The sequence below is a fragment of the Cucurbita moschata genome, unplaced genomic scaffold (assembly GCF_002738365.1).
Source record: "Cucurbita moschata cultivar Rifu unplaced genomic scaffold, Cmos_1.0 Cmo_Scf00015, whole genome shotgun sequence".
NCBI classification, from domain to species: domain Eukaryota; kingdom Viridiplantae; phylum Streptophyta; class Magnoliopsida; order Cucurbitales; family Cucurbitaceae; genus Cucurbita; species Cucurbita moschata.
In genome coordinates this window covers 2,949,264-2,964,441 of record NW_019268531.1, presented here as the reverse complement: position 1 = coordinate 2,964,441, position 15,178 = coordinate 2,949,264, and the positions used below count along the sequence as shown (strand labels likewise).

The 15,178-nt window shown below is 37.0% G+C and overlaps 2 protein-coding genes across 11 annotated transcripts; both read right to left on the bottom strand.

Annotated features, from left to right (window-relative positions):
- Positions 1-1,560: 1,560 nt before the first annotated feature.
- LOC111453127 (protein MODIFIER OF SNC1 11-like) lies at positions 1,561-5,094 on the bottom strand. 4 transcript variants are annotated; one of them, XR_002712223.1, is made up of 6 exons: positions 4,671-5,094; positions 3,652-3,732; positions 3,416-3,541; positions 3,208-3,268; positions 2,999-3,093; positions 1,561-2,859 (listed from the first exon to the last, which is right to left on the bottom strand). XR_002712223.1 is itself a non-coding variant. In XM_023094088.1 (6 exons), exons 1-5 carry the CDS (start codon positions 4,976-4,978, stop codon positions 3,055-3,057), a joined length of 615 nt encoding a protein of 204 aa, XP_022949856.1. In that variant the 5' UTR covers positions 4,979-5,094; the 3' UTR covers positions 1,561-2,859; positions 3,016-3,054. The 4 variants fall into 4 exon arrangements, 3 of the variants coding, with proteins under 3 accessions (XP_022949856.1, XP_022949857.1, XP_022949858.1); XM_023094088.1 differs by having other exon boundaries at positions 3,016-3,093; XM_023094089.1 differs by having other exon boundaries at positions 3,029-3,093.
- Positions 5,095-6,892: 1,798 nt separating this feature from the next.
- LOC111453121 (two-component response regulator-like APRR7) lies at positions 6,893-14,916 on the bottom strand. 7 transcript variants are annotated; one of them, XM_023094078.1, is made up of 9 exons: positions 14,395-14,916; positions 13,580-14,207; positions 11,897-12,058; positions 11,653-11,786; positions 11,205-11,369; positions 9,712-9,898; positions 9,187-9,613; positions 8,274-9,090; positions 6,893-7,389 (listed from the first exon to the last, which is right to left on the bottom strand). In XM_023094078.1, exons 2-9 carry the CDS (start codon positions 13,920-13,922, stop codon positions 7,282-7,284), a joined length of 2,343 nt encoding a protein of 780 aa, XP_022949846.1. In that variant the 5' UTR covers positions 13,923-14,207; positions 14,395-14,916; the 3' UTR covers positions 6,893-7,281. The 7 variants fall into 7 exon arrangements, with proteins under 7 accessions (XP_022949846.1, XP_022949844.1, XP_022949845.1 ...); XM_023094076.1 differs by having other exon boundaries at positions 13,580-14,535; positions 14,659-14,916; XM_023094077.1 differs by having other exon boundaries at positions 13,580-14,535; positions 14,740-14,916.
- Between the last annotated feature and the right edge of the window lie 262 nt (positions 14,917-15,178).

The following is a 15,178-nucleotide window of genomic DNA, read 5'->3' as shown; positions in this document are numbered from 1 at the left end:
TCAATTGAATTATCGTACTAATTATTCATAAATTTATTTAAATCATTTGAGAATAATGGCTAAATATACTCTAAACTCTAAAATTTAAGTCATATTATTTATAAATGAAAAGAAATTAAATCAAATGAAGTTTATATAAATTTTATAATATACTTATCTCATCTAATATTATTTACTCTACAAATACAATATTTAATTATATAAATATATATTAAATATTTATAATTTAAATTTTATTATAATTTAAATTTTATTAAACTTAGCACACACCGCTAGCAAAATTTTGTTGTCAAATGTTGTGCTAAATACCACTTGTCATAATCGCACTTTTGATGATAGCGAACTTGCGATTATGCGGCACTCACTCTCCAACCACAAGAGTGAGCTAAGTTAATTCGTTCTTACGTCGCCTACGTTCAAGCAATGTATGCTCGAGCCTTTGGCCTCAATTTAAGAAGAAGGTTTTCGAAAACGAGGACAGAGAGAGATTTTCGAAAGAGGTATTATATATGCAAGCAAGAGAGTAACAACACTAGCTCACAATATATAACTATTGGTAGTACACGATTTACCTTAAATCAAATGATGGGTCGCTGGTAAGTCACTTGAGGGCATGGGAAATGATTTAGCTGAAGTTGTGGTCTACAACCACCATTGAAGTATTACATCATTTATAACAATTTAAAATTTAGAAACAAAACCGAAGAAATCACATGAAAGCAGAGAACATAAATTATTCTATTTTATATATATATATATATATATATGGTAAAGGGATTAATATTTTTATAAGCAGTGTTACTTATAACAAAATGAATATTTTAAAACTATAGAGTTAGTCGCGACATTAAGATGCTTTCTATTTTGATCCTTCAACTTTGATCGAACTATATGATTCAATATATTAAGATTACCAAGATAATGTGTCTGGTACGATAGCAGATGGGTACCTGTCTTTTAAATATGACAACAATCAAATTTCAGAATTTCTGAAAAGCTTGGATCACAGTAAAAAGTACAATGACATGAACCATACTTCTCATCCTATCTTAATATCAACCAAAACTCATAACCAACAAAAAGAGGCAAGAAAATATTGATATGACATTGATCTACGAGTAAGATTTGTGTTTATTTTGTCATTGAACTTCCGAGAGTGTATAATAGTTCCTAAACTTTCATTTTTTGTATCTAACCGATCTACTTTGTATCTAATAAATTACTAACAAATTAAAATAGATCAAATCTTGAATTTTATATCTAATGGAACTCAAAATTATCGATTTTGTGTCCTAGTAAATCTATGAAGTTGAAAAAAATTCAAAAGCTTGAGAACTAAATGCATAATTTTGAAAGTTAATGACCAAATGGATAGAGAGAAGCTAAGAAACACAAACATACCAGGTTGATGTTCTCCTCCACAAAGCTTGAGCAGCATGCCCAAGAACATAACCATCTACAAGATGAGATTTCTAAACATGCAGTAAATAGGATGATCCATTGACAAAAATACAACTTGCACGGGCTGATCAAGCAAGGAGAAAAAAATATGTATCTATCTAAAAAGAACTTTTGATCAAAAGATTGATTCCCTCGATAAATGTGTGCGGCCATTCCATACCATTACATCCAACCAAAAATCCAAAAGAAACTAAATACACGTAGCTGCTGACTAGCTATGCAAATAAAGATAAAAGGAAACGAAGGAAGAAACAACAGAAACTTGACAGAGACACCTATTTTTAGAGTACACAATCCATTCTCAGCTACAGGCCTCAATACATGCAGAGACTTCTAAGAGGGCCACAACAAATACCTCCAAAAACTCGGTCCATCCTATATTACACCAAGCAAGAATATCAGAAACTTCCAAGTTAGAAGAGGGAATTCAGCTTCTCCCACACGACAACTTACCAAGGGAATAGATAATTACTTCCCCTCCCAAGACTTATCTTCAGTTTATTCTCACACAAGCTGGAGCTGTTATCTCATGATGACATTTTGAACGGCATTTCTAAATAAGATTCAACATATGACCATTCTAATTGAACTATTCTTCAGGTCATACTAAAACTAGGCATCTAAAAAGTGTAGAAGTCATTTCCATGATGAGTTATTATCACTGATGCCATGAGATGAGATGTGGTGGCATCATACAAAGAAACCAAACCTCAATCGTAAATGATTGGATAATAACTAGCTGCACTCAGACTCTTGATCTGCTTCTGAAAAAGAAAAGTCAAAAGATACGTGCGAGTTTCCTACCATTGAGACTTGGCCATTAATCTTACATTATTACAGTCAGCAAAAAGAAAAACCTACCATTAAAAAGAAACAACCTAAAATCCAAACTAAATTATAACTATAAAACTAAAAACCTGATGATATTAACTCAAAGTAAAGCAAGAAACTGTTAGCTTTCTAATCCCAAAGGCGAATTCGACAAAATTAGTAAATTTCAACCAGTGAGTATCAGATGGAAACAATGCACATGGAAACCTAGCACTGCCGTTCAAATGGTATCATGAACATCCAACTTGCCATCACAAGGGAGATATAAACTGAAGATGATAACCAGAACATTGGAGGGATAAAAAATTCAGAGATTTCTGATATTCTTAACAAACTGTAAGATAGGCTTGACCTAGGGAGGTATTTTCTATTACTATAACACCTAACCAGAGAATTAATAACCTGACAACTGAATCTAGGGAACCTCGTCTCAGAGCAACATGGAGCAAAGCACCTTGCAGTATTGATTCTGCCCTCAGAATGGAAGACTTTTGAACTAGATAATAATATAAAGGAATGAACATGGGTATGGAAGCCATTACGGGGAATTATAACCAGCTATTAGACCTGCCAGAGAAAGAAATAATTCATCAGATTAAATAGCAGAGATATAATAAGAAAAGGCATAACAAGAAACACTAGATTTGGATAAGATGTAACGTTCTGGAGGCCAAATGCCAATCAGACTTAGAAAGGAAACACGAACCAACAGAAGAAAATTACAAGCAAAAGCTATCTTGCCATCAACAGGGAATGTTCTTTTCAGGCACCACCTCCAGCCTTGCCTGCAATATCTGCAATCTGATTACAGACAATGGGAATCATTAATGGGAACAAGAGCACTGGAAAAAAGTACACACTTCTGTTTCCTAAATTCTACAAGAAAACAAAATAAGAATAAAAGGATAACATTACCGTCTCAATGTTTCCCTTCCCATCCACTTGTGTGAGGGAGTTTGATGTTGGATTAGAAAACCTTCACCCAGAAAATAAAGGGAAAAACAAACAATATGTTAGATGCATTCTAATATTTGCAGACTCCATATAAGATTTCCACTAACCACAGACGATGGAACTGGAAATATTAGCTACAACCAGGGGAACAGAAAAATACGCCCACTACCTGATTGCCCTTGCTTTCCTCTTTTCTTCCTCCTGGGAGTCTGGCTTTGATGTTGAAGAAAACCTACCAAGTCGAGCTTTCTTCTTTGCCTCATCATCAGTGGCCACAGATGCAGGAAGCCCAAATCTAAATAATCAAAAAATTGGCAAAAGTTTGAAAGAAAGTTTGAGTAAAAGACAATAAATACAATTTCTTTGACAGGATGAGCTATCAATCCATAAAGAAATGGAAACTACCTCTCAGCTCTAGCCTTTCTCTTCACCTCCTCTGACTTATTTGATGCTCCCAATCCATTAGTTGTGGTGCCCATACCAAACCTGCAATCGTCCCCAGAAATCAACATTAAAATATTTTACAGAAAAATAATAGAGAAACATAACTCTGAACAGAACTTGGATAAAGAAAGGAAACGGTGAATATTTTAATTATAGAAACGAGAAGACAGAACACCGATATGAGCCCAACAAATGAATTAATTCCCACACAACGTCTCCATTTTTCAACTTATCTTCAAAGATTTTAGCAGCTCTTTCCAACCAAACTCGCCACAGAACACTATAGACAAAACCACGAGGCTTTCATAATTAAGAAAGTGCAAAAGCACATCTGCTTTGAGCCATGAGGTGCGCAATTAGGGAAGCCCCGAGACAGATTGAAAGGGCATAACAAATGGCTCCACATTTCACTTGAGAAGGGATAGAAGAAAGAAAAGCCTGCAACTTTCTTCTTTCTTTTTACACAGACGCAACACTGAATCGATGATATTTGACGCGCATCAATCAATAAGCCACTGTTGTAATCATTTTGGATTTCAAACTTACACCATTCCGATTGGAATTTCAAGCCATTACCAGAACATAAACAATTAGATTGGGCGTTAAAACCGATACAATGGACTAATATAACAATACAGTGTTGGTATACTCCTGAAAATCATAATCTACAAGTTCCAAACGACCTCATAAGTGCATGAGCAAACCATCAGTCTAACCTGTGCCGGGAGATAATTGAACTTTTGAGTTCGTTAAAATCCCTACTGAGGCAGTTTATGATAAAGTAACGTAATATTTATACCAGTGACTTTTCCCTACATTTGTCTATAAAATGAGAGAAAAATAAATAGTTTCAAAGAAATCATAGCAAAATAACTATGAAGAAGGGCATGATCTCACAAAATAAGTGGATTCAAATACGCAGCATCACAAGGACGAGCACAGGCGTGAGGCGGAGACCGCAAACTGATAAATAAACTTACCGTTCTGCTCGAGAATTACGTTTTTCTTCTTCAGACAATTGCACCGAAATCCCAAAACGCTCAGCGCGGCGCATTTTCCTCTGGACATCAGAAACAGGTTCGCCATCACCTTCAACCGACGTCTTATCGGAGCCCTTAGATTCATCCCCTTCCTTGGAAGACCCGCCATCAGTTGACGACAGCGGAACAGAGACAGGAGGCTGGGCCGAGGAAGAAATCGTCGGGTCTAGGGTTTGACTAGGGTTTTCTCCAAGCGGATTCTTGCTATTACTAATGTCATTGATTCCAGCAGATGCTACCGTCGCCATTAGAGGAGCAGATTTGAGAACCGAAACCTAATCGGAGGCTGCTTGCGAACCACGAACGCAACAAGGGGAATTGCCGCGTGAAGGAGGGAGCACAGGTTTCTATTCGTTTTTTCAGTCCGGTCAGATATTTCACATCGTGGATGAGAAGGGCAGGGTCAATAATGTAAATTCGCGTCAAAATATATCTCCGGTTCTCATGTACACGTGCTCAGTTTTCATTGGGTCTACTCTATTTACCAATCCATTATTTATTACGTAATAAAGGTAAATATATATATATATATTTTTTTTTTTTTTAAATAATTTTTATAACAAATTTTAAAGTTTAATGATTAAACTAAATACTTTTCGTTAAAATAAATTAACTTAAATAAAATAAAATTAAAGTAGTGAGTCTTTTGCTATATTTAGACCCACCAGAAATTACTTGAAATTACCGTTTAAAATATATACTAAGATTCTACCCAGTGCTAACTCTGACAGATCTTCACTATTTTTACGTCTTCGAAATTTACAACTTTTTTGTTTGAAATTTACTAATTTTTTGTTTGATACCTAAGTTATGTTAGGATTATATCTTCGAAGATTTTATTGACATGACTAAGTTAAAATAAGGATATGGTTCTAATACAACTTGATAGGAATTATAGATCTCCATAATTGAACATAAATTCTCATAGTTTTGTTTTTTAGTTTTTTTTCAAAAAGTCTCATATCAACTGAGATGATGTTCCTTATTTATATATCAATGATCATATTTATATACCAATGATCTTCCTCTTAGTTAACTCAATGTGGGACTCGAACACAATAGTCTTTCGACCAACAATCATACTTCTAGGAACAGCCACTCTGTGGTAACTTTCTCTTCTTGCAGTAAACCTGCTTCTAGCTGCTATACTTCTCGATATTCATTATTTTAGGTTGGTGTGTTCATGAACTAAGCCTATATTATAAACATCCACTAAAGGGAATTTGGGTGGGTTTACTTTCTAGTCAGCCAAAGTATGCCTTTTTACAAACTCATTAAAGAGGGAAAGTACCAAGACGAACAGCGTCAAGGTAATGCCCGTCTCAAATGCAAAGGGGCAAATAAGGAACCTCGAAACCTCGGAACCTTGTGGGGTTAGGAGTAAAGCGTCCCAAGGTCCTCCATATTTTCAATCTCTCACTAGTCTTCTATCGGCATTGTTTTAGGATTTCTTTGGTGAGTACTTCTATCGATTCGAAGTTTCAAATATGCTATGACCTATACATATGCATTTTAAAATCGGAGGACTCAGAGCTCTCTCTTCAAGCAGGATTCCATGTCTCAACTGAGGCATCTCTTGGATTTGTCGCAATAAGTACGAGCACTGAAGTCCTGTTGAGTCTACTGAAGAAAATACAGGATATTGGACTTTAATTGAAGCAAGTAATTCTGAGAGATGCACATGCACCTTAGCATTAAAGGGTCTGCAAAGGCTAAACCAAAATTGGTCACATCGAATCAAATAAAGTTGATTTTGATTTGAGTTTTTCCTTCTTCGTACCTAAATGGGCCCCAACCATTTATCAATAGTTTGGCCTGGTTTATCAGATTTTCTGATCTAAACAAAACAAAACTGAATCTATTTAAGTTTAGCAGTGCCATAGGAGCTCAAGCTATCTACTACCAAATGGGAATTCAAAAAAGGAAAAAAGATTGCACAACGAACTGGTGTGAAGTAAACAAATTAGATACACGCTAAAAGAACAGAGAAGAAACCAGAATTGACATACAAAATAACTCGTGCAGTATTGACCTGTGTAGAGAGCAGAAATTATACGACGTTCAGCTGTTAACGTTCGTCGATCGCATACTTGCACAACTAGGCTGGTCGTTCGTTCAACGTTTGCACTTGCTGTGCCAGTGCCAGAGTACACAAATGAAAGTTACCCTATGTTCAAAAAATCAAACCACTGCATGTAAGCCATCTATCAAAGAGCAGTACTGTGAGAGTTCATACTTGTACAGAAGGGATAGAAATAAGACAGAAGATGCAACTGTGAATGATACACACAATGTGTCCAAACACAAACTAAAAAAGAGTTCTCTGATGCAGAAAGGCAGAAGCCTCCTTGGATTAGAAGTCCAGTAGCCACTGGCAATAGAGTCCAGTTCAGCTTTGTCGGTCTAATTTAGCATTGTTAAGTAAAAACATCATTTTCTGTCTAAAATGGTACACTCTAACTTATCTATTTTCCCACATGCACATGGATACATCTGATTAAGAAAACCAGATCATCTTTTTTTTCTTTTTTACCAAAACAATGCAATGGCTTTAGCCATCTCCTGCATTGCTTGTGTTTTCGCTCGTGTTTTGTCGCACAAACTGTCCCCGGACACGAGGTCTCTGTTCTGCTAATCGCTTTCTGCTTTGGTATCGGACCTGTTAAAGAATATAGAAGCAACTAATAAGGCATAAATTTAGCAGAAGGACATAAGAACTCTAGTAAACAAGCCATCTTTTCTTTTCCCTAAAGATAAATCATAATTTAAACAGTAAGACACATAAGAAGACAGGCACAACAATAGGTGCAAGTAATTGAGTCGGCACAAAGTCTTATGAGAAAGTCTCACATGGCTCTACAATGGAACAGAAGGAAATCCAACATAAAAAAATTTCTTTTCAAAGGAAATCCCTTTCCTGGACGTCCTATCTAGCAAATATGAAATAAACCGGCCCCACAGGAAGGCACAGCTGATGCAATGTGCTTGAAGGAAGTCTTATCCCCCCATCTAGCAAATATGCAATTAGTTTCTTCAACTTCGTTTGAAGTACAGAATATTTAATCACTTCTATCACATGTAAATATGATAAACCGAAATAAACTTCTGATGTGAAGTTGAAATGTAATGCATGTGCAGATAAGCATATATGGATTATATATATAGATTTATCCCTGTGCGTATAAATGCAGTATTCGTTCATGGCTCCATTTCTATATCTGTGCTTCTCAATGACTCAGACTCTTGGTAAAGACATCACAGCAAGAGAGAATTCCTCTCCTCAAAGTACCTGTAGCTACGCCAAAAGCAGCCTCTCGGTGAAATTTGATACAAGCTGGAGTTTAATGTTCAGCAGTGAAATATGATACCAACAGAAATTTGATGGGGGGAGGGATGGAGGAGCTTAGATTGGATATAGAAAGACCCCACAAATATGGATCACCATGCTTTACGTGTACAATTTCAGCACAACAAAAGGACAGGACGAGGGATCACAAAATAGACATAAGGCATTGGACTAAAAGAAGGATCAAATAACATTACCTTTTTACGGAAGCATCTTTCCTTCCTTTTCTGGCGAAACTTAGTCAGGGCAGCTTCCCTTTGTGAAACTTTGCTTAGGTCCACTTTGTTCCCGCTTCCATTTCCACTCCCACTTCCACTTCCACTGGCATCTCCACTTCGGCTTTTCTGACCTATTCCATTATCACTTTCCATATTCAGCCCTCCAGCATTTACTGCATTGCAGCTCCCATTTTGGCCATTGCTTCCATGGTTACTGCCCGAGGCGCTACCGTTCACACTATAATTAGCCGCATTACCTTCTACATGGCCATTTAACACATTGGTTGACCCACAATGCGCGATAGCTGCAGATGTTTTCTTTAAGGAATAATCATTATGGTCAGATGACACTCGTTGCACATTGTGGACAAACTGATGAGTGGGATCATACGGGTGACAAGGTTGCTGCATCTGAGATTCCCTGTGCACAAAATTAGACTGAGCTTGCATTGCTGTAGTTGTAACATTAATGACGTTATCAGCTTTCTGAGGAACGGATAGACTGTCATTCTTAACAGGTTGGAAAGCTGCCGATGGGTGTAAACAGTTGACAGTTGATGCCATTGCTGACTTGTTATTAATAACTATGGACTTGGAAAATGCATTATTGGTAGTGGACCCCATGTCGATATTATTGCTATCTCCATTTGAACATTGATTGGGAGGGTTACCACTTGAATGAGAACGAATATCTTGCATGTTCTCTTGATTTGTAACTTCTCTGCCATTGACAGGTGGAGAGCTACTTCCGGCATTCCCAGTTGGAGTCTTGTTAGAATTCGAGCCAGCATTGTACCTGTGATTATATGGATAGTGAACCATATTGGTCAGATAGGAATTGCCTTATCATTTCGAAACGATATTAGGAAGGATGGACCATTTTCTCACATACCTAGAAAATGCTGAAGAATCTGAGCGTCTCAAAACATTCCGCTCATCTTGGACAGCTTTCCCTGTCGCTTGAACTCCTCTAAGCCTTTTTAATCCAAGCTCAAGGCATGGAAAATCTTCTGAATCTGTAACACTTTTATTCTTAATATCTGTAGTCTTGGGATGGTTGCTCGGCACCTCAAACACAGTGACATCCATCTTAGAATCAGTAAGATTAGTAGCAAGACCAGTAACAGTTGTTTCCTCGCACTTAAGTTTGCTGCATGGGCTATCAGAGTTGAGGTCAAGATCTGCTTTGTTGAACTGCTCATTGAATCCACTGGACCCGATCTCAAGCATAATGTTCTGTTTCCTGTTAATTAGCTTGGTTGGATGTTCCGTAGAGAGTTCAAGTTGTAAATCTAAATCGCCGTGCACGCCTAATTCAACTTTACCAAGGTAACAGTATCAAAAAATACAAAAATATATTAGACGTATGATTAACAGTTCGTATAGTTCTCAGACAGTCGAATATTCAAAGGCATACCAAGTTGCTTTTTCTGCCCCTGGCACCCTGCTGTTAAAACAATTGGCACATTATTAGCAAATGCATCAGCATTTGAGTGGACAACTTGAGCACAAGTACTATCAGGACGTTCACGTTTTTTATTCCATGCTGATGCAGATACTGGTCGAGGGCTTTCAACTTCTATAGCTTGCTTGGTCCAAGAACTCTGCAGAAAGAGAGTAGTACTAGTTACTGTTGGCTAGGGGATACTAAGATTTTTCGGAATTTGGAAAGATCTTGGGTGGGAATTTAATTGCTGGCTAGGTCTACTGCTTCGAACATCCAAGAACTTTTGTAATTACCCATTTGGAGCTCCATTTTAAGTAGCATGTTGTTTGACTCCTTTAGTTTGGACTGTTTTTTGTATGCCCTTTAACTTTTCCTTTTCTTTTTTTATCTTTCTTTTGTTTTTTTGTTTTTTTTTTTTTTTCTCAATGAAAAAAAAAAGTTACTATTGATTTGGAAAATCTTCAGAATTGAGGACAGCAACCATCATTGATAAGAAACAATTATACAATCCTAACAATTCAAATATTGAAATCCCGTCACATCTTATAAACCAATCTTATAATTTTGAAATACTCGATACCTTATGGGTTAAATTACGAGCTGGAAAGGATATTGATCCCAATACAGATAATAGACAANCTTTTCTTTTTTTTTTTTTTTTTTTTTTTTTTTTTTTTTTTTTTTTTTCTCAATGAAAAAAAAAAGTTACTATTGATTTGGAAAATCTTCAGAATTGAGGACAGCAACCATCATTGATAAGAAACAATTATACAATCCTAACAATTCAAATATTGAAATCCCGTCACATCTTATAAACCAATCTTATAATTTTGAAATACTCGATACCTTATGGGTTAAATTACGAGCTGGAAAGGATATTGATCCCAATACAGATAATAGACAAGAAAAAAGGAAGTAGTTCTTACCCAGTAGTTAAGGCAAAGGTCCCTGGTTCAATCACCAGGTTACTTTAGCCAGTAAAAGATTCCAGTAGCTACTTCGTTTTATCAGAACAAATGCTATTATACTAGAGTTGAACTAAATATATTAGTCTTTTCATATAGTGATCTTGTTCACTCTAATACTCATTTCACGTATGTCTTTTAAGTCTATTCAAAAACTATATATCCTAGAATAATGTTGATTATCGAAAAATTGACAACATGCCAAGTCAGCAACATAGGGCCAACTGAAAAATAAGAGAAGAAAACAAAAAGAGATTTCTCTCACAATAATGCTCATCAAGAGAATGGGGTGGGGGGAGAGAAAAAATAGAGCTTCCCATGTTTCCCTACCAGCGATAAACATGATTTTGGAAAGATATACAGCGCTATCAATTCCTAGCAAACCAAAGTTTCTATCAATTCATTGTATGCAATATTGACGAGATATGTTCTACCATCTTTAATGTACTATAAAACAATCCTAGATCTTGTTAGTCTCTTAACAAGAACATGTAATACCTGTGTGCCACTACCATCGTCACTTCCATCATCAATATTGAAACCAATGCTCTCATTGTCTTCTTCTTCATCATTGCTCCCGGTGTTGTTGTCTGTTTTTTCAACGCCTTTTGACTTCACAGATTTTTGGGTCTGTGTGCCACTCTCACTTCCACTACCGCTAGACTAAGAGAAAAAGTAGATATCAATATGACATAATTAGTGGGAAAATATCAAGTGCTCAATACCCCATCCACATAGAAAATAAATGTGAGCCAGAGCCCATGAGAATGCACCCAGCATAAATTTAGGCAGATCTCAGAAAGGAGAGTGACATTAATTATAGAAAATTAGCTAAAAGGACACCAGAAAGTACTTTACTCTTCATATTTATTCATCTATAACGAGTCATAAAGTCAGCCTATCAATATAATGCAATCAAGAGACACATGAAGGGGAAAGTACTCACGCTATGGCATCTTCTCCAAACATGTTGCCAAAGGTTTTTAAGCTCATTCTTCCGAATGGGCTTCACTAAAAAATCAACAGCACCCTTTGACAAACATTTGAAGACTAAACCCATTGAATCATGAGAAGACATCACTGCATAATTATAGCATCAGAATAAAAAAATAAATAGATTAGCTTGCATAGAAAGATAACCCTACTTAAAATCTATACACTTGATAAACTAGACACTTCAAAAAACTTACTGATTACAGGTATATTCTTCCTCGTTTTATGGCTCATAATCTTGCATAGAAGACCAATGCCAGATAAGCAAGGCATGACCACCTCTGTTAGGACAAGATCTATGTGATTTGTCAGATCTTCAAGCATCTTCCATGCATGCAGTCCATTTGCAGCCGCAATAACTAACAATGCCGACATACAAGATATATAAGAAAGGATTTTAAAGCAGCAGAGGGCAAAAGAAAACATAAACCCGACTGAAAGTAAGATCATGGGCAGGAAAGTTGTTTTTAATTATCCACTTATTGATGAAATGATATTTAAAGCTCAAACGTAGATATAGGATCCAGATAACTATTTGTCCGATCCCAAGATACATTAGAGGAACAGAATAGCTCATAAATGAAGGATGCCACAAGTTCATTCCTGTATGTTTTCCATATGTGCTAACCAGAAAAAATGAACAATATAAAAGTTATACTTCTCTTTCAAATATACATGTGCCCGCGTAAGAACAGGAACCAACATAATAACACTCCCATCCCCCCAAGGCAACCTAAAGCATCAATAACAATATCCATTACAAACAAGACATTGGACACGCCAACTTCCCTTACTGCTGTAAGATTTCTAGTACAAAAAAGGATGCAGGGAACAGGGAATCAAATGGTGCGCTACTAAATATGGAGTTACATCAAAATCAAACGAAGATTCATCAGGGAAAGGAATTACTTCCAGCGACAAAAAGGTTTTTTTTTTTTAAATCATTAGTAAGCGAATGAAATTAGTAATTCATAAAAGGATTTGTATCCAATGACATGCAGGTATATGATTCACAGCAACCGGTGCTCTTCCTAGCTTGAAATACACTACAAAACAGAATGAAAAACATGTAACGGAGCAAGAATCGCAGATAGGGGCCCTCTTCTTGATGAATTGGACAATATTTTTATACTTGAGAATAAAACTTGAGGAAGCCAACATGTTTCAAGAACGAGATGTTGATGCTAGAAGAGAAGCGGAAGATTTAAAGTGCCTGGCTATTTGCAAGAAGAGTACACAAACAGAATTGCCAAGTTGCATTTGACCTAGGAGGGGGATGTGTGCAAAAAGGAAATCGAAAAACTCCAGGCTCTAGAAGAAGCTCAAGAGGAACTCTGGGCTCTAGAAAGAGCTCACCAAGAATACTCGAGCATCGAGCTAAGGATGGAAGCAGATATTAAAGATTTTCTTTTGAAAATGGAACACATGGGGCCTCCCCTTTTGTAGTTTCATATCATTAATGAAATTGTCAAGATAATGGAAGCCACAAAAGGGAAACTGCCAGTCTGGTGAGTAGTATCAACTGGGATTCTTTCAGTATTGTTATCTCTTCTGTTCTCCATAGTTGAAAGTACTAGAAATTTATATAGGCTTACATATTTAAGTCTATCGGGGGAGTTCTTTTAGGTTTTAACTCCCAAGTTCTTTCCCCTCCCTTTGTGTTTGTACTGCTAACTAAAGCCTGTCCAGCGACTTCAACAACAGTTGTTCGAGTAATGAAATTAGAACTTCCTAACTACGGTAATTATACATTATCAGAAAAGCTGAGATGTTGAATGAAACTTCAGGCAATAAACTGTTGAAATCAAAACATATAATATATAAACAATAACCGGTTATATGCAAACAGAAAATGGTGCCAGGAAGACCAATTTACCGACCTTCATAACTGCAATTACGAAGCAGTGCAGTGACTAGGTGCCGGGTGGAATCATCATTTTCTACAAGCAAAACCTTGAGGGACCTAAGATGAAGAAATCTCTCCCAGCAGACCATAGACCCTTGAGGATGCTGCTGCTGATGTATTTGCAGAATGTCCTGGGCTTGAACGGTGGATTTTCGTCCATCTTCTGTATTTCTAGTTAATCCATTGACCTTCAACTCGTTTTCCTCAACTGGGCTCTGTTCCCTGCCAGATACACCACTGTTCACGATTCCATTACCATCCCGTGCGTGGTGACTTGTTTCTCTTAACCCATTCTGCCTGCTAGCATGAGCATTCATCAGGATCGAAGCTTGTCGTCAATCAGAATCAGAAAGATTGAGTACGTGAAGGTGTAGTTTCCCAGTATCTAAAATCCCTCTCCAATCAGCAGAACAATAGCACATAACTCTAAGCGGTGTTCAAGAACCCAAAGGCACCCTTCAACTTATACAAGTGGAAACGACCAGAGGTGCTGTGGAAGTGAAACAAAAAGTCCACACAAACTATTGTGGGGGAATGGAGATAGATTCCTTGCGTATTCTAAATCCCACAAGGAGCCTCGAAATCCAATGGTTGCTTGCTCCCTGGAAAAACTACTGCACCTTAAAAGACTAACCATTATACTAGAAAAACAAGAATAACAGCACTGCAAAAACAAATGTTCGCAGACGTTAAGCAATTAATCCTATTCCCAGCAGCAGCGAGAAAGTGAACAACGTAACTGAACCCGGCAGATTAAAGAAAAATTATCAAACCCTAACTGAAGCATACCGTGAATCTGCTGACATTAACAGCAAGAGACCGACCTTCCACAAAAAGCGATCTACAGATAACCTAGATGATCAACGAACTAATCTATGAAACAGAGACTTCTCATATTCAACCTTGATGCAGAGTCTTTATTGATTATTACTGAAAAAGAATGAAAGAAAAAGCAAATATAACAATAGGTATGAATCACCAAAACACGACTAGCTAGGAATTAAAACAGCAAAAGTATTAGAAACAGAAACATGATGAACATGAGAACTTCACCAATCTCATGATATGGATCGATCTGGAGGTTGGAGATGGAAAAAAAAAAGTCACAATAAATGCAAAATCTCAGAGCTTAACTTGATCGGAAATCCAGAAATCGCTGAATTTCACCTCCTCTCTTATTTGCGAGCACAGTAGCAGTGACGAAGTTGCTTGACCAGCGTCGGAAAAAGGAGGCCGAAGGTTGAAGAAAGGGGAAATGGCCGAATTTTCAGTTTTTCCACTTCAGAACTAATTGGAAGAGAAAATTTTAAAATTAAAAAAAAAAAAAAAATGGAAGAAGATATTGCAGAGGGTACGCGGAGATGACGTGGACAAATTGAAGCTGTGGGATGGTCCAAGTGTGCCACGTAGGACGAAGATATTTCCAACGTGGCAGAAAAACTCGGGGCCACTGGTTTTAGAAGCGGAACGAAATCTAAAGCCAGGAGCTGGAGAGATTGTATGGATCCGGGAGATTTAGTCGGGACACGTGGCGTTAATTCAGAGCCGATTGACGGAAAGATAACGTGGGTTT